At 31.5% G+C, this 20,655-nt stretch overlaps 1 protein-coding gene across 1 annotated transcript; it reads left to right on the top strand.

Annotated features, from left to right (window-relative positions):
• The first annotated feature begins 13,940 nt into the window (after positions 1-13,940).
• On the top strand, positions 13,941-18,962 carry LOC139839911 (E3 ubiquitin-protein ligase XBAT33-like). Its single transcript, XM_071830118.1, has 10 exons — positions 13,941-14,335; positions 14,437-14,496; positions 14,842-14,913; positions 15,009-15,187; positions 16,256-16,416; positions 16,701-16,759; positions 16,863-16,909; positions 16,987-17,130; positions 17,960-18,051; positions 18,185-18,962. Exons 1-10 carry the CDS (start codon positions 14,159-14,161, stop codon positions 18,727-18,729), a joined length of 1,536 nt encoding a protein of 511 aa, XP_071686219.1. The 5' UTR covers positions 13,941-14,158; the 3' UTR covers positions 18,730-18,962.
• The last annotated feature ends 1,693 nt before the right edge of the window (positions 18,963-20,655 follow it).

Raw genomic sequence — 20,655 nt, 5'->3', positions numbered from 1 at the left:
GGTTTAATGCCGGCAGCGCTATAAGTATAGACCACAAGATTTCATATGTAAACATTTTAATAAAAATATTCTAAGTGGTTGAGCACTTGGTAACCATACTTAACATTTAATCACGTCGCATATTCCCTTTATTATGAAATCTTACTACACCGTACCAAGTGTAGTCACAAAACGAAGTACTGTGCAACCGTTGAATACTGGTCGTCCAGTCCGGTTGGGGTTGTCAGGCCCGATAGATCTATCAACAGGATTCGCGTTTACAATACCGCTGTAAATAACAGTTACCAAGCTACAGGGAAGTATGCCAGTGGTACAACTCAACGTAGAATATATTTTTCAGTTACTTGTGTCCATAACGTAAAACATAAAATACATGTATTCTCATCCCGAAATACTTAGAGTTTAAAAGTGGGACTATATACTCACTTTTGTCTTGAAGATATGTAATTTCGACTTGGTCTCCGATTGATATCACGAACCTATCCATATATAATATATCAATACCTTTTCTTTTTAAACAAACGTCACATATATATACTTATAATACTTTTAATACTTTTAATAATTCCTTAGTCCGTAGTTAGCAGTCCGATGTTAGTAATTCAATTTTAATGGTTCATTTTTATGTGTTTAATAAACCCCCAATGAAATAAATAAAAACCCCCATCGTATATGTATTGGTCGAGATTAATCTTGACCCACGGTACCGGTGTTGTCAAATGACGTGTTGCGTACATAAAGTACCGGTGTTGTCAAATGACGTGTTGCGTACAATCATGGGATCTTATGATTAATCTTCTCGTATTGTTTACGGGTGATCCTGAACCATATAAAATTAAATTATGAGTACATATATATAAAATATCATGTTATTTTAAAAAGATGTGATTTATTTAATTTTCTCCAATTATTTTCGTAGCTAAACTAGTCTTGGATATCCGATTTTGTTTTGGTCGTAGTTTCTTCGTTACAACTCCGTTTTCGTTGGTTCAACTTGCCACTTCCTTGGATCGAGTCCCTATTTAAGACTATGAACTGTAAATACCTTAGTTTGTATTCAAAATCACAGGTCATAGGTCAAACTTTAGTAAAACTTATGAAGTTAATCATTTTCCATCATGTAAACAACCTTAAATGATTATTTTTCTAAAAATACTTATACTTTGAGTTAAATCATGAAATTTTTATGTGTTATCATATTCATAGCAAATATCATTTTTCCAGAAAATAAACCTCCAATTCAAAGTTCAAGATAGTTTTTAATTATCCAACCCAAAACAGCCCCCGGTTGCACTCCAACGTCGTAAATTCAGTTTTTAAGGTGTTCTTTGAAAAACCAAGTTATACCTTGTTAAATTAGCATATATTTATGTTATATTACAGGTCTTGAAGTATTTTAAAAGTTAAGTTAGAAGGATCTATTTAGTTTGCAAACAAGTTTGAAAACATTCAAACTATGTTCTTGTTGTTAAAATTTTATACCATAAAATAAGATAGCTATATATATATGAATCGAATAAGGTTATGAAAAAAGTTACTACCTCAAGTTACTTGGACAAGATTGCTGTAAAAGAGGAGTAAGAACCTAGAACCAAAAGAGTGATGGAATTGGATGAAAGATTGGAAGTAAACTTGTGTTCTTGAAAGGATTCTTGAAGTGTTTTTGTAAGGTTTTTCTTATGGTGTTTAAGTGATGTTTTTATGGCTAGATCTTCATGGATACTAGCTGAATGGTTATGGAGTTTCTTAAGAGTGTGTTTTTGTTAAAGGAAATGTGTAGTAAAATGAAAATAGAATGGAGTATAAATGGTGGTGTAAAAGGTGTATAAGTTTGTAATTTTGTGAAAAAATCTTTTAATCATGTGAAATTGTCATACTAGATAACAAAAGTAGTTACCTTATACATAAGGCATTGAACAAGGGCTGGTTGGTGGTGATTTGATGTGTATATACCAATAGTAAATACGTATAGAGGTTAGGTATGATACGAGTACATGTACTCTAGATATACGTATAGAAATTTTGTGAAAAATGGAATGAGAATTCAAATATAGCTATCTTTTGTGAATACACTTATATTGTTTTATGTATTTAAGTCCTTAAAAAGTGATTAAATACATTACTTATACGATATATGTATAAACATTATAGATCATAAGTATTTATGTCAAATAACGTTACGTATGGTTATCGTTTTAAAAACTTAAGTTAGTAGTTTCAAAATATACTTGTAACTTATTGTTATTAATACAAAATGAGGTATTAAAACATTCTTAGATCATGTTAAATATGTATATATACATATATATACACAAACGTATAATTATCATATATTGTATAGTTCGTGATATCATCGGTCAAACTAGACGGTCAAACGTTGTGTAAAACTCTTTTCGAAGACATAAGTCTCAACAATTTGGATTGCTTGTCATGTTGGTAAGGTTTAATTTATGTAAATATTAATCTTATAAGTATAGAATGATCGAAAAAGTGCGGGTCATTACATTTATTCTCGTAGATCATTTATTGGCGGCAGTAGGTTAGGTTTACGGCCATATTCGGTAAGCAAAAGTTAAGTTGTTGATGGAAGGATCGTGGAAACTGTGGACTTATGACGATATGGGTGATTTTGTGGAACAACCAGTTAACTAGTCCGTGAACAATGAATCAAATGCAATACAATTTCTGTTTGGACGAAAATACCCTCACATGTGTGGCACATGTGAGAGGTTAACCCCATATACTAACTGCCGTTTTGTATGGGTACCAAGAACGTTATATGATAAAACCCTGGGCATCAACGACGCAAAAAAATAGTTTAGGTGTTGTGATGCAAGTTAGTACAAACCACAGGTACCAACGGCGTAATTTTTTCTTAATTTTAAATGTATGCATAATACGAAGTGGTTTGTAATTATTAATTTTGTTATAAAAGTCAATTATGGATGGTAATTTTATTATTATTATATATATTGTATAGTAGATTTTATTAGTATAAATATATGTGTTATGTAAGCTCATAATGTACACTTTGAGAATAAATAAGAAAACACATACTTCTCTCATATTCCCTCTATATACTTATTAGTAGTCTACAGTCAAGAACCAGGCCACTAAAGGTAGTTATAAGCCTACTGAATTAAATACGTTATCAGCACGAAGTGCTCCGTATAATCAAGGTTTATCTAAGCAAGCACACGTCACTAATCAAGGTAAGAAATTATCTAACTTTTATTAACTTCACTAACATTTATATTTATGTTATTTAAGTTATATATGGTCGGTTATATCGCCTGAATTATATTTCTGTAATCTAACTTTTATTAACTTCACTAACATTTATATTTATGTTAAGTTATATATGGTCGGTTATACCGCCTGAATTATATTTTCTGTAATCTAACTCTTATTAACTTCACTAACATTTATATTTATGTTAAGTTATATATGGTCGGTTATACCACCTGAATTATATTTTCTGTAATCTAACTCTTATTAACTTCACTAACATTTATATTTATGTTAAGTTATATATGGTCGGTTATACCGCCTGAATTATATTTTCTGTAATCTAACTCTTATTAACTTCACTAACATTTATATTTATGTTAATAAGACCTCATGATTGTACGCAACACGTCATTTGACAACACGGTACTTTATGTACGCAACACGTCATTTGACAACACGGTACCATGGGTCGAGATTAATTCTGATCAATACGAATACGATGGGGTCTTTATATGTTATCTAACATTTATGATTACTTATGCAATTAATCATTATTTATTTCATGCATACTAATGTTTATTCTTAAATTTATAATCTTAAAAGTTAAAATAAGAAAAAGTAGTTTGTATTTTTATTAAAAGTAAATCTTAAAAGTTAAAATAAGAAAAAGTAGTTTGTATTTTTATTAAAAGTAAATCTTAAAAGTTAAAATAAAAAAAGTAGTTTGTATTTTTATTAAAAGTAAATCTTAAAAGTTAAAATAAGAAAAAGTAGTTTGTATTTTTATTAAAAGTAAATCTTAAAAGTTAAAATAAGAAAAATATATTATAATAATATATATTATAACTTAATATATATTATAATAATATTATTAATAATATAATATGAACCTATATTCTATCTTTCCCTTATGGTTTTATTATTTGTAATCATACCATTATTCCTTTGTTTGCTACTTATGAATCTAAACTAATTCTAATTTCATGTTGTTATTTGTCTATGAAAAAAAAAATTGATTATGATTATGATTATGATTTATGTTGTTTATCTTTCTGAAAATATAAAATGTCAAACTTATCAAAGCTTGAGTTTGATGCCTTAGACGTATCGGGAACAAACTACACATCATGGGTTATGGACGTAGAAATAAATCTTGGATCATTGGGTATTCTAGAAACTTTAAAAGAAAATAATACTTGTTCCGATCAAGATAAATTAAAATCAATTGCTTTTATTCGCAAACATATTGATACCACTTTAAAACATATGTTTCTCACTATCAAAGATCCACATATTTTATGGGAAAGTATCAAGAGTAGATTCGATAATCAAAAGGAAATATTACTCCCAGCTGCGAGGGAAGAATGGAGAAATATAAGGTTCCAAGATTTCAAAAAGGTAAGTGAATACAGCTCGGCCATGTTCAAGATCCGTTCAAAGCTTCAATTCTGTGGTCAAGAAATAAGTGATGCTGATATGATGGAGAAAACTTTCTCCACAATGCATTCTGCAAACATAACTGTGCAAGAAAATTTAAGATTGCAGAATTATAAAACTTTTTCCAAACTTCAAACTTATCTCTTAGTTGCAGAAGTTAATAAAGAATTACTGATGAAAAATCAAGAATCTCGTCCTACCGGTGCGCCAGCATTTCCTAAAGCTAATGCTATTAACAATAATAATAATAAAAGAAGAAATGCACATGGACGAGGGCGTGGACAAGGTCGTGGCCATATTGGCCAAAACCATCATCATGGAAATTACCATAACAATAATAAAAATCATAACTATGTTCGAAATCACCCTTATGGTAATGGTCGTGGTGGTGGTCGTGGACAAAGAAATAATAATCCACAAAATTATAAAATTCAAACACCATACAATCCCACAAATCACAATGTTGAAGAAGGCTCTTCAAAGAATGTTGAAGATTCTTGTTACCGATGTGGTAAAATTGGCCACTGGTCTAAAAACTGTCGAACAAATCAGCATTATGTTAATCGGTATCAAGAATCCCTAAAGGGAAAACGAAAGGAAGCAAATCTTGTGGATGACCTTGATACAAAAATCACCGAGCCAACTTGTGACTACTTTAATGAATAAATTTCTAATATCTATATATATAGATATTCTATTATATGTTTCCGTTAAATAAATGGTTGTAGATTTTCAATCTACACCATATCTAGTTTACTACATATTTCCTTATTATGTGCTATCGTTTGTAACATGTTTTGAATGTAATATATTGATGAATTATGTACTCATTATTTGTTTCTCATATTATTTTTTTTGAAGTTCATGATGTATACTCCTGGAGTAAAAAATCAGTCAAATGGTGAAGATATTTGTATTGCAGACAGTGGTGCCACTCACACCATACTCAAATCTAAAAAATATTTCACAGACTTGAAAGCAACGGAAGGAACTATACATACTATATCAGGTCCTGTGGACTTAATAAAAGGAATGGGAAAGGCAAAATTCATGTTACCAAATGGTACGAATTTTCTGATAAATAATGCCTTATTTTCTCCCATGTCAAAGAGAAATTTGTTAAGTTTCTCTGACATATACCAAAATGGATATGATTATCAGTCAGTGACAACAGAAAATGAAAAATATTTAAGTATCACTGATAAGAATCGTGTAATTAAAAAACTACCAAGACTTCATTCTGGTTTACATTATACACATATAAATGTACCTGAAGTAAATGTGGTAGTTAAAGAAAAATCATGTGATCCTGTAATGATCAGTTTATGGCATGAGAGATTAGGCCACCCAGGATCAACAATGATGAAAAGAATAATACAAAATACACATGGACATCCATTGGCGGATCAAAGGATCCCTCATGATGCACTTATCCCATGTACATCATGCTCACTTGGAAAGTTGATAATAAGACCATCACCTCTTAAGGTTGAAAAAGAATCACCAATGTTTCTTGAAAGAATTCAAGGTGATATATGTGGACCAATTCATCCACCATGTGGACCATTTAGATATTTTATGTTTAACGCCTTTAAACAAGTAAATTTTTTTTTTTTTTTTTTTTTTGAAAAATAGAGTCACTGCCAGGACAAGGCATATGCCGCGGCGCGGTTTGCCTTGTCGCGGCGCGACACAACGCGGGAAACATTACACATCTTAACCCAGTTTCTGATATCAACTTCAGGCCATTGCCGCGGCGCGGAGGGCTTTGCCGCGGCGCGACACAACTCGTGTCCAGGATCTGACCTGCAACTTTTTATTTAAACCAAATTTTACACCTTTCATCATTTTTCCAACACAATCAAAACTGCATAATTCATACACAAACTTAAGGAAACAGTTTCTAATATCATTAAACATTCGCAAACATCTTTTAAACATCAAAACATGTTTTCGTAATCTAAACCATCATTTGGTCCCAAATTTGGCAATAACAAACATGACACTTTCAAAACACTAGGCGTTGATAAGCGGTAACCGTAGAGCGTGTTTACAAAAGGGACTTGCAATACCACTTACACTAATGCCAATGCTCCCCTAGCGCTTCAAACAGGCTCCTTACCTTCGCGATGAACCTTAGCACCTAAAACATAAAACATCATGGGAGTAAGCTTTTACACTTAGTGAGTTATAGGAAAGTAGTAAAACATAAAACATAACACTTATCCTTCAACCCATCGGTTGTTTGCTTACTTTCGGATCCGATTCATTCATACCATAGGCATGACTTACTAGGCCAACCCTAGTAATCATACCTAAGCTAACCATAGACATAATAAATATGCCTAAGCTATCATCATTTCATTTCATCATCATTTCAAACATAGACATTTAATGTGTCTAAGCTAAAACAAACCATAGGCAAGATTACTAGCAATGTAATAACCTTGCCTAAGCTAAACATCAACCATAGATACAATTATTAGGCTAACCTAATAATTCTATCTAAGCTACATATATAGTGCACTTAGTCGTTACTCTCTTGCACGGATGCAATCCGAGAACACTAAGCCACTCTTGACCCGCCCATATTACCCCCTATAAACTCACCTTGCTTAATTGAATTTCCTTGATCACTTGTAACCTCTTTTCCTTGATTAGCACCTATACATGAGCTAATCCCATTAATCACACAAGTCAACAAAATCACAACTTTCATGAATCATTGCATCTTTCTATACTTATACATACACTTAACCCCCTAATCACAACATACATACATTCTAGCCTTGATCTCATCTTTTCTAAGATAGGAATATTATCAATTAAACTTCATAACTTTAATCATGTACATTACTAGTTCATCTCTTTTAGTAATACATGCAACTTTCCACCAATCTTTTCATTATTCATTTAATAAGTTGCATACAATCCAATTCCATTACTAACACCCTTAAGTTATTACTTAATCAAATTCCATAACTTACAATAATAACAATAACTTAAACATGAACATCCTTCTTCAAAATTACTAACTAAAACACATGAACATCGCATTGAGACATTTTATCAAACACTTGGTGTGCATGACTAGAAATTTAACTAGAACATCACTAAATTCATCATATTCATACCATAAATCCAAAATGCAAGTTCATGCTTAATTCTTCTTCCAAAATCAATGACAATTTCATTTTAACTCAAACAATTGTGCACCATTCAACAACTAGCAACTTCTTAAGCATAAATCTCATCATTATCACACAATAAAAGCAATACATAGACATAAAATTCATACCTTGACTTTTAGAGTTTAAGAACCCTAATTATGCACAAAGAGAGTGAAATTGGAAGATTAAAGCTTGCTAGAGTGATTAAGGTGTGTTAGATTTCACAAATCTTCAATTGCATGAGTCTAATTTCAACAATTTGTGGTTTCTTCCTCCTTCTCCCTCAACATCGACATACACACACATACAGGAGGTTTTTCTGTATAATTTTTGTGAATAACTCAATTTCCAGCATTTTAATTCCTTTTTATTTAAATTAACTTTGGCCTAATTGCACTTTCTACCCTCCCCATCACATCTATAGCTAGGAAGGTCCTTAATTCTAACTTTGCACCATTAGTCCTTCTTAACTTAACCAATAAACTTAACTTTTGTCCATTTAACATAAAATAACTTTTACCAATTAATTTCTTAGCAATAAAATTTCACATAAAATAATACCTTAAATAATTGGGATGTTACATTATGGTTCTAATAGACGCATCTAGTAGATGGTCTCATGTTTGTCTATTATCAAGTCGAAATATGGCATTTGCAAAATTTCTTGCTCAAATTATTAAATTGAGAGCACATTTCCCTGATTATACTATTAAAAGGGTGAGACTAGATAATGCCGGTGAGTTTACGTCTCAAGCATTTAATAACTTTTGCATGTCTATTGGGATTATTGTTGAACATCCCGTTGCCCATGTGCATACACAAACTGGTTTAGCTGAATCATTAATTAAACGATTGCAGCTAATAGCTAGACCATTGATAATGCGAACAAAACTCCCAGTATCTGTATGGGGCCATGCAATTTTGCATGCTGCATCATTGATTCGCATTAGACGAAGCGCAAGTCATACATATTCTCCCTTGCAACTTGCTTTTGGCCATCAGCCAAATATTTCCCACCTTAGAACATTTGGTTGTGCGGTTTATGTCCCTATCGCACCACCACAACGCACTAAAATGGGTCCTCAAAGAAGGATGGGAATATATGTTGGATATGAAACATCTTCAATAATAAGATATATTGAACCCATGACGGGTGATGTTTTTACAGCACGTTTTGCTGATTGTCACTTTAATGAAACATTATTCCCTAGATTAGGGGGAGAAATAAAAAATAAAGAAAATGATGTTTCATGGTGTGAACCTCAATTAATGTATCTTGATCCTCGCACAAAAGAATGCGAGACCGAAGTTCAAAAAATAATGCATATGCAAGAACTTGCGAATAAATTGCCTGATGCATTTACAGATACAAAAAGAGTGACTAAATCATATATACCAGCAGCAAATGCTCCAGCTCGAATTGAAATTCCAAAAACTGGCAATAATGTCATTCTTGAGTCTTTGCCACGCCAGAAACGTGGGAGACCAATTGGTTCCAAAGATAAAAATCCTCGGAAAAGAAAATCAGCTGATAATGAGGTAAAAGAAAGTGTTCAAGAAGAACTACAAATCAATACTCCTTCTGCAGAGGAGATTGATGATGTCAATATGGAATTTTCAATCAATTACGCACATTCAAAAATATTATGGAACCGAAATGAAATGAAAAATCTTGATGAGATATTTTCATATAATGTTGCATATGACATCATGAATGATGATGATGATCCAGAACCAAAATCTGTCATGGAATGTCAAAATAGACATGATTGGGATCATTGGAAAGGAGCAATACGAGCTGAATTTGAATCACTCAATAAAAGAAAAGTTTTCGGATCTATCATTCTCACACCTAAAGATGTGAAACCTGTGAGATATAGATGGGTTTTTGTGCGAAAAAGAAATGAGAAAAATGAAGTTACAAGGTATAAAGCTAGACTTGTAGCTCAAGGTTTTTCTCAAAGACCAGGAATTGATTATGAGGAAACTTATTCTCCTGTTATGGATGCAATTACTTTTAGATACTTAATCAGCCTGGAAGTTTCTAAAAATTTAGAAATGCATCTCATGGATGTTGTGACTGCTTATCTTTATGGATCACTTGATAGTGATATATATATATATGAAGATACCTGAAGGATTTAAGGTATCAGAAGCAACCAATGCAAAACCCAAAGAAATGTACTCAATCAAGTTACAAAGGTCTTTATATGGGTTGAAACAATCGGGTCGCATGTGGTATAAACGATTAAGTGATTACTTGATAAGCAAAGGGTATACCAATAATCTTATTTGCCCATGTGTTTTCATTAAGAAAACAACATCCGGATATGTGATCATAGCGGTTTATGTTGATGATCTTAATATCATAGGTACAAATAAAGAGATCCATGAAGCCATTCAACTTCTAAAGAAAGAATTTGAAATGAAAGATCTCGGAAAAACCAAGTACTGCCTTGGTTTACAAATTGAACATATGCCTAATGGTTTACTTGTACATCAAACAACATATACTGAAAAGATTTTAAAACGTTTTAATATGGACAAGGCAAAACCATTAAGTACTCCTATGGTTGTTAGATCACTTAATGTTGACACTGATCCATTTCGTCCCTGTGAAGATCATGAAGATATCCTGGGACCAGAAGTACCATATCTTAGTGCAATTGGAGCTCTTATGTATCTTACAAATTGTACAAGACCTGACATTTCTTTTGCAGTTAATTTTTTGGCAAGGTTTAGCTCAGCTCCTACCAAAAGACACTGGAATGGGATCAAACACATATTTCGATACCTTCGAGGAACTACTGATTTAGGATTATTTTATTCTAACGAATCGAAACAAGATTTGGTTGGTTATGCAGATGCAGGTTATTTATCTGATCCACATAAAGCTAAATCTCAAAATGGATATGTATTCCTAAATGGAGGTACCGCAATATCATGGCGTTCTCAAAAACAAACACTTGTTGCAACATCATCAAATCATGCCGAAGTGATTGCATTACATGAAGCTACTCGAGAATGTTTTTGGTTGAGATAAATGACACAACTCATTACTGATTCTTGTGGACTAGAACGCGATAAAAGTCCAACAACTATCTATGAAGATAATATAGCTTGCATAACACAGATGAAAGAAGGGTATATCAAAAGTGACCGAACAAAACACATACCTCATAGATTCTTCTCATACACTCAAAATCTCATTAAGGACAACCAGATTGAAATGAGATATGTTCAGTCCAGCAAAAACTCTGCTGACCTTTTCACCAAAGCACTTCCAACTGCTATTTTCAGAACACACGTTCATAATATTGGCATGAGACATGTTCAGAAGATGTAACAATTCAGGCGTTGCCTACTTGAGGGGGAGTCAACTCTATGCTGCACTCTTTTTTCCTTAGCTAAAGTTTTATCCCAATGGGTTTTCTTTAGCAATGTTTTTAACGAGGCAGTACTAGTTATTCTCTAATAAAATTTTCATCCAAGGGGGAGTGTTATAAAAGTCAATTATGGATGGTAATTTTATTATTATTATATATATTGTATAGTAGATTTTTATTAGTATAAATATATGTGTTATGTAAGCTCATAATGTACACTTTGAGAATAAATAAGAAAACACATACTTCTCTCATATTCCCTCTATATATTTATTAGTAGTCTACAGTCAAGAACCAGGCTACTAAAGGTAGTTATAAGCCTACTGAATTATAACAAATTTATTATTATTATAACGTTTTTATCATTTTTTTCTAGAACTTTAAATATATTTAAATAATGGTAATAAGATAAGTTTTTTTACTATGATAAGTGTTTTTTTACCATCATTTAATATATAGGGGTAAATCATATTTATGAGTCTAGGACTCAACTTTTATAGATAGTATAGTTAGATAGATTAGATTAGACGATTCTCTTTCTCATCTATTTAACATTCAATTAAATAAATGATAAATATAGTACTATCAATGCATAAATCTATCACAATGATTTTCCTTACATAAGCCCCGCGAATTCGCGGGCCTTAAACTAGTAATAATAATAATAATAATAATAATAATAATAATAATAATAATAATAATAATAATAATATTATTATTATTATTATTATTATTATTATTTTTATTATTATTAATAATAATAATAATAATAATAATAATAATAATAATAATAATAATAATAATAATATTATTATTATTATTATTATTATTATTATTATTATTATTATTATTATTATTATTATATGCATATAACATACAACAACGTTAATATAGTTTTATTTATATATATTTTTTTAGACAACGATTGGAATCACTTGAGGGGGACTAAACCACTCGTTGCGATCATCTCCCGTTTCGACTATGCCGATGCAGCGATAATAACCTCGCCCCCATCGCTGTCCGGGAGAAAACCATATGTCCTAAAATAAATTTACATTTCTAAAAATATACAATTAACTTTATCTTTTAACTCTTGTACTTAAGATAGATAATTTACTTAGAAGTTATATGTAGTTTATATATGGAGTATGCTAAATATAGTCATAACAGCTATATTTAATCATAATATATGTTAGGGATAAACTAGGATAGCTAGTTTGTTGAACTTTTGTGTTAAACTTTGTATTTATTCCTTTGTTGTAATTCTTTGTACTATAGATAATAGTTAATACTAAATCCACAATGTGTGGAGATTTATCCTAAACATTGTTATATGATATCAGGGATGAAATTGTGTTTTTAATATGTAGCTAACGGGAGTCGAACTTCTGACCTTCCTCAAAAGGAGGCAAGTCACTAACCGTTGGACCACATCACAACTTCAGTTTTATTTATATTAATAATAATATAATATGTACATACAAGTTTATTGTTCTTCACAATCCAGTTACATATACAGGGTTTTAATTATAATATGTATAAATATGTATATAGAGGTTTATTGGTTATCCACAATTTAATTACATACAGTGTTTCAAATTCATGGCCAGATTGTTTGAAATTCATTTTTGACGAAATCATTATTAACAATTGACCAATTGTATTGTCAACCGCACTACGTACGCGAGTATAAGCTGTCGCGTACATAAATTTATTAATTATTGTACCTATTCTTATTTTTATTTTATATGTATGCAAAATTTAGTATATAAAAGGCCCACTTTTTATGCATCGAACAGGGTTCCGAAAATTGACTAGACGGTCTTGGCTCCATCCATTCTAACTAAAATGTTAATATTATTACTAATATCTGTTTCAAAATAATTGTACATTTGTAAAAAAATATTAGTAAATATCATTCTTTCAATTTTATTATAATAAAAATAAGTTGACATTTATCAAATAATTAATAACTAATCCCTTACATACTAAAGAGGAGCCGGTTTTGGTTGTTTCGTCATCCCATCATTTACCAAACGACAACAACAAATTTTCACTTCTGCTCCTTTTCAGGGTCCAACTTGAAACTTTTTCAGGGTTACAAAATGTTAATCCAATTTTTAATTAAAAAAAATAAACCTCACCAAAAACTTCAACAGTCTTTTTCTTTCTTTTCGCCGCGATTTACTTTTCACCGTCAACACCATTAAAATCGAAATAATTTTACGAACAAAACGAACTAGCTACGTTGTAAACGGACACTTTAAAAAACGATAAACATACCGACATCTAATACGTGGCTTAACAAATGAGCCATTTTTCTTTCTGTGAATACATAACGCAACGTTAAATATGAATATGCAAGCCGAAAGGCCCCACCGCAATACGCTGGTCTGATCAAGGCTCGTTTTTTCGTATTGGCCACTAGTTTAAACCGTCGAATTAGTAATTACGACAAGCGTTATGAAATTAAAATTATTTATTATACAGAGTAATCATAAAATTATTTTTATAATTACAATATTATATAAGAATTTATGATTTATAATTATAATTTATATTTATAATAATTAATAATTATAATTATAATACTTATTATAATTATAAGTAATCTTTATTTATTATACTTTTATAATGAATTTATCTCGTCAACGGCTTAACGTGGACAATAAAACCTAGACAATTGTCACAAATCTTTCTAAACAAATAGGAAAATTATTAGGTGGAACTAGGAATGAAGAGCAACAATATAAACACAACAATGGTGAAAACAAACAACACAATCCACTAATCTCAAGCTTCCACTTCCAAAACAAAACCCTAATTTCTTACAGTTGACCTAATTTCCAGTCACACAAGTTATTATTTATTATTTATTATAATTTTTTAAACAAAACAAAAAACCCTCACTCAACAACTGATTCACAAACAGAGATGGGGAATTCATTCGGTTGTTCAGCTTCCGGCGAACGATTGGTATCGGCGGCAAGAGACGGTGATTTGGTAGAAGCTAAAATGTTACTTGATTGTAATCCATGTTTAGCTAAATACTCTACTTTTGGTGGTCTTAATTCACCTCTTCATTTTGCTGCTGCTAAAGGCCATAACGATGTATCTATCTTTCTATACTTCCATTTATTATTTCAATTCTTCAATTTTGACCTAATTTTATACTGTAAAGTTTTGATTTTTTTTTTTTTTTTTTTTTTAAGATTGTTGCGTTGTTGCTTGATAATGGAGCTGATGTTAATTCTAGGAATTATTGTGGTCAGGTAACTATCTTCGATTTCGATCTTAAATTTTTAATTACTATTATAGGTTTCTTAATAATTTGTATCCATATTTCATATTATACAGGGCTTTTGATCGTATCGTTTTTTGTTAATGTATTACTGTATTTGAATAGTTTTTTGATATGTTTTATTAAAAGCTTTTGGGTTGAATTAGATGTTTTAAACCCTAAGTATTAGTTTATGTTGATTTTATGCATAACTTGGTTTTGGATTCTTAAGTTTGTTTGAAATTTATTTGAACTTACACACACAGACCATACAAATAAATAAGGTGATCAATGTGTGTGAATTATCTGATCAATTAAATTGTTGTGTAATTTGAAGACGGCTTTGATGCAAGCTTGTCGATACGGGCATTGGGAAGTTGGTCAAACGCTTTTGCTCTTTAGATGCAATGTAAGTTATCCTTGTTAACCTTATAACTTGAAAAAATATCGGTAGCAAATAAAGTTGAAATCTTGGATTGTTTTTTTAAGTCTCTGTATTTGTAGGTTACGAGGGCCGACTATCTTAGTGGGAGAACTGCTCTCCATTTCGCTGCTGTAAATGGGCATGTACGTTGCATACGTCTTGTTGTGGCTGATTTTGTGCCTAGTACTCCTTTTGAAGCTACAGATGAACAAGTGAATTCAGATGAAGGCAATGTTCCCAAAAACAAATATGACCAAAGGTTTAGAATTAGTTATCTGGTTAATTTAATTTGAAATCTCTATAACTAGAATTTAGTGTTTTAACTACAGTGGTTATGATATTTAGATTAATTAGGGGTTCGATAATAGGTTTTCGACAATAATTTAGTACATACTTGTTGTAGCAAACCTGAGATGTAAAAAAACAATAAATTTACTTATTTACCATTTTACCCTATCCTTCTTTTTTTACCACATCCTAAAACAATGTATCGCACTATCATCATATTAATCAATCTGCCTTGGATATGGGGCTCTAGATTGACCTCAGGGGGGTCTTCTCCCGGATCCATTCAGGATTCAAACTGGGTCCGCCTGCCCCTCGGGATGGTTTAAGGATTGGGCTCCGGCAATGCGATTCGGGTTTCCTCCCGAAAGCGCGTGCGTGCGTGGGATATGATCGCGAATGTGGTTAAGTCCCCCTGGGTGATGCCGACAACTTGCCTTTCAAAAAAAAAAATGTTTGGTAAGGAGCTTTTTAGAGCTTTAAGGAGCTTCTAGCTTTTATAAGCTTATGTGAAAAAACTTATATCTAATAAAAACGTTGTTTGGTTAAAAGTGCTTAAAGCTTTTAGACGGAGGGAAAAAGCTAGAAGCTCCTAGAACTAGCGTTTGCTAGCTTTTTGTCAGTTTACTCTTTTCTAACAGCTCCAGCTGCCAAACACCCGAATACATTTAAAAAGCTACCGACTACTAGCTAGTTGCTATCAACTACTAGCCAACAACTAGTTTTACCAAACATACCCATAATACTCCTTGTCGAAAAACTTCAACCAAAATATGTATTTTGGTCAATAAGTCCATTGCTCCTTGAGTGATCAGATTTTGTAAATCCATGCAACAACAATATGTTATTGCCACAAGTTACATTATAGTATTGTGACAAGTCAAGGTAATATTATCAGTTTCAAACTGCACATCCAAATAGCCCTATAAACTATCGTGCTCCGAGTTTAATCACTATGGCACAGATGGTGTTTAAATAAGATCTGTCATTATTCATGAACATCCAAGCATGATTAGATGATATCGCACTTTTGTGATTGCAGTGCACTGGTCAAGCTTGTAAATAAAGCTGCTGATGGTGGTATAACAGCTCTTCATATGGCTGCATTAAATGGATATGCTGATTGTGTACAACTGCTTCTAGATTTGCATGCAAATACGTCAGCAGTAACTTTTCATTATGGGACGTCAATGGATATGATAGGTATGTCAGATGTTCGAGATCTAAATATTATAATTATAATTATCATGATAACATTTGGGTATCTAGATTTGCGTTTTAAAACTGATTTATTCAATTATATAATTAGTTTTAATGTTCCGATTAACGGATTCCGCTTCTCATTATCTTTGATTACTTATTATTTATGGTCAAATCATCATTCGCTGTCCATTTTTATACGGCAACAACACTGATTTTTAAATGGCAGATAATTATTTTTAAACGTATATCATCTCGTTTGTATCCTTTCTTACATTGTCTGGTAGGAGCTGGAAGCACTCCTTTGCATTATGCTGCTTGTGGTGGAAATTTAAAATGTAGTCAGGTTATTCGTTTATCATATAATGTTAATGAAATTGTTCTAGAAGTGTTTTTTTTCTTCTTTATATTAATATTAATTATTAATACCTTTCTCTTAAATTATTCAGATTCTACTCGCAAGAGGTGCTAGTCGTTTGACATTAAACTGCAATGGGTACTGTTGTCTTTTTTTTTGATCTTGTGTTACTTCCTTTTCGTTAGTTGTTTATGAAAACATGTATGCTGTTTCAGGTGGCTTCCTCTTGACGTGGCAAGAATGTGGGGGCGTCATTGGCTTGAACCCTTATTGGCTCCCAATTCTGACCTGGCAATACCGTCGTTCCCTGCGTCTAATTATTTGGCATTGCCTCTCATGAGTGTACTCAATATAGCAAGGTAATACAACTAACCGTATCTACTTAGTAGTCACTATATATGAAGGTGTATCCACTTTCAACTCCTGAAATGTGACATTTACCGTCTCCTAAGTGGGGTAGACCTTTAGTTCAATATTAACTTCATATTCTTACTTTGTTGGGATTAAAGCATATCTGAGACATATCGTTAGGTTAATTGTATCCTGGGTCCTGATTTTTTCACAAGAGGTCGAAGGTTCAAATCTCATAGCGACATATCTTGGGGTGGCCATGGAAAGGGTCGATTCCCCTCTTTAGGGTGTGGGGTCCTTTGACCCCATTACTATGGAAATTTTTTATACAATGTACTCTACAAATTGTATAGGATCCCACTAAATAAACTATAGGACCCCATATATATTGTAAATTTATTGTTTTTATAGGTAAATGACCACTGAAGTAACCTTCAAATATAATTAGCTTTGAAACATTTATCTGGGACCTCATTTGATTTTCATCCTGGATTCGCCACTGTCAATAACGTCACGGGATAATCCGGTTAGGCCGTGTATGTCTGAGTAAATACTCGCCCTCCACGAGTAGCTTGAATAGGGAAAACCTTCTTCGTTTACCCTTAAGATTAAATTACTAGATATCCCAGATTTAAATTGTTGATTTCTGATGTTTAAGAAATTTGTATTACACTTTACCTCATTTATATAAAAAGTATTTTGATATTTTGATCTGCATGAAAATAGTGCTGGAAACTGGAGTCTTTGCAGCTGAAAATACACAATTCTTAATATTTTATTTTCATTATTATTATTATTATTTTTATTATTTTATCTATTTTTTATTTTTTTCTGCAGAGAGTGTGGTTTGCAGTTACCAGCAACCCTTTCCGATGACACTGATATTTGTGCTGTCTGCCTGGAGAGAACCTGCACAGTGGCTGCTGAAGGTTAGCTATCTTAAAAATATAATTTCGGGCCAAGCCAATTTGATTCGAGTTGCCTACAATTACTTGAACCTGTTACGCACCCAACGTGAACTACCCATTTTACTCCCACTAACTTCATCGTATATGTTTGCAGGTTGCAGGCATGAACTGTGTGTGCGATGTGCACTTTATTTATGCTCAACAAGCAATAACCCATCTGAATCATTAGACCCACCCGGATCCATTTCATGCCCATTATGCCGACACGGCATCATTGCATTCACCAAATTACCAGGCTCTCCTGCAAAAGATATCAAACTACATCTTTCACTCGCTTTCTGTACTCCATGCATGCTTCATCCTCGGGAACCAACCGAGTCTACGCCACCTGGCACCCCCGAGATCATCAAGAACCAGGCAGATTCCGTTTCACCAGAATTATTCTGCCCGGTTACTTGCAGCCCTTTTCCTTCTGTTTCCATTCCGCCTTTGTGCACCTGCAGCGATGGCTCGTGCCCGTCTTCCGAAACACGAGACGATGAGGCTCGAGATGGTTCACCGTCTCACCGGACCGTTTCAGGTGAGGAAGGTAAATTTGGTGCAATTAGGGTTGAGAGAAGAACAAGGTGTTCAAAGATGTTTTGGGGAAGGAGAAGCTGTAGTAGGGAACAACAGTGCAATTCAGAAATCAATGCTTGATTGGAGATGGTGTAAAATGCAGGTACTTCATCTGTTTGTGAAAGCCTGGTGCGATTGAAACTTAGATTAAAGAAGACGAAGTAGGTATGTTTTATGGGATTTATTATAGAATGTGTTGGCAGGAAAAATGGGTTTGTACAAAAACAAAAACAGACGCATGTTTGTTGGGTATATATATTATTATTTATTACTCGTAATTATTACTAGTATTAGTTTATTTCTGAAATTAATACTTAATAAATACTCCATCTATCTTATATTTACATTTTAAGTTTTTCGTTACCAACTTTACCTTAAAAAATATCCTTGTTTTTTGTGTTATGTATTTTTTGATGAAATCTATATGAATGTATTAACTTTACCTTAAAAAATATCCTTGTTTTTTTGTGTTATGTATTTTTTGATGAAATCTATATGAATGTATTAGCATTAAACGAGTTTTCATTTATATAAAGTTTATTATATAATATATAATATTAACAAAGATATTTTAAGTCAAAGTTAGTAAATAAAGACTTGAAAAGTCAAACATGACTACTAAATTGAGAAGGATAGATAAATAATAAATTAATAAATAAAAACATATAAATATGAATAAAATAATACGAATATGAATTTAATTTTTATGTGCATTATCGATCATCAAAATTACGATTGAAATTCAAATTAATTGTTGAAATTCAAATTAATAGTTCATTTGAAGAGATGCGGACTAATATTACATTTTAATTTAACTTCATAATTGAAATTCAAATTTAAGAACTCATCTAAATTCCAATTTTAATTTAATTTTTGACAAGATTTTTGCTGAAAAAACACTAATTTAAGAATAATGAATATGTAAATATTACTTTTTAAATTCAACTAAATTTAACTTTTTAGATTTTAGGTTGTATGGTTTTAGGGTAGTATTTATTGTTTAGATTCAAAAAATTATTTTTTATATATTTTCATAATTTGACATTTACTCAAAAAAGTTATCATACATTTGATCTATGATAACAAAAAATGAAATTATTTTTTTAAATTCAGAGTTTTGAGTCTATATGATACTAATTTTTAACTCGCGACTTTACAAATTAATTAATAATTATAATAAATTATTAATATATATTAATATTAAGAAAATAATTATTGTTTAAATTACTAAATTGATAGTTGAAATTTAAGATAATGATTTCAAATCAATGGTTGAGATAACAGAGACAAATATTAGATCATTTCAAATCAGTGGTTAAATTTTAAAATTATAAAACTATTTAAAAATTTAAAATTTGGAATTTTGAAAAAAAATGTCATAATTATAGTTTTTTTTTAATATAAAAAGTAAAAAGATTATTAACAATTAACTCTATATAGCATTTTCACAAAATGAAAAAATAAGTCGTTTCATAATTCACAAAAAAGGGAGACTAAGCTCGAATAGAGATACAAATTCAATTTCAACTAGTAGTTATAGGTCTCGTCTTTTGAAAAATAACAATAATTCACAAAAAGTGCAATTCTCATGGAGTCATGGTATTTAAGAGTTATACTGTTTTCGACCAAAAAAACAAAAATTTATATAAAACTGAACTTCCATCAATCTATAAAAAGTTGATAAAATGAAATAAGAAACAATGCAGAAACGCCACGTAACTACAACGGAAAAAAAGAACTCATCAAAAGTGGACCGAATCACCGAATAGACCAAGCAAAATAAACGAGAAATTAAAACGAAATCCTACATATCCAAAAGATAATACACAAGCTTAACAAACAAAAGGTATAAATAAACACATTTAAGAGTCGTACTTGTTTCGTCTATCAATCGCGCAAGTTACTCAATCACCTACATTCCGAGAAGCAAAAAATAACGGATAAGTACAGTGCATCAAAGCTTATCGGTATTCGGTCTCATATATTAATTATGCTTTATGTTTTATG

The sequence above is a fragment of the Rutidosis leptorrhynchoides genome, chromosome 4 (assembly GCF_046630445.1).
Source record: "Rutidosis leptorrhynchoides isolate AG116_Rl617_1_P2 chromosome 4, CSIRO_AGI_Rlap_v1, whole genome shotgun sequence".
Taxonomy (NCBI): Eukaryota; Viridiplantae; Streptophyta; class Magnoliopsida; order Asterales; family Asteraceae; genus Rutidosis; species Rutidosis leptorrhynchoides.
This window is presented reverse-complemented; position numbering and strand designations above follow the sequence as displayed.

Coding starts and splice junctions, on each gene's coding strand:
- LOC139839911 (XM_071830118.1), top strand. CDS start 14,159: ATGGGGAATTCATTCGGTTGTTCAGCTTCCGGCGAACGATTGGTATCG. Junction 17,131..17,959: donor AGTGTACTCAATATAGCAAG/GTAATACAACTA, acceptor TTTTTTCTGCAG/AGAGTGTGGTTTGCAGTTAC. Junction 18,052..18,184: donor CTGCACAGTGGCTGCTGAAG/GTTAGCTATCTT, acceptor ATATGTTTGCAG/GTTGCAGGCATGAACTGTGT.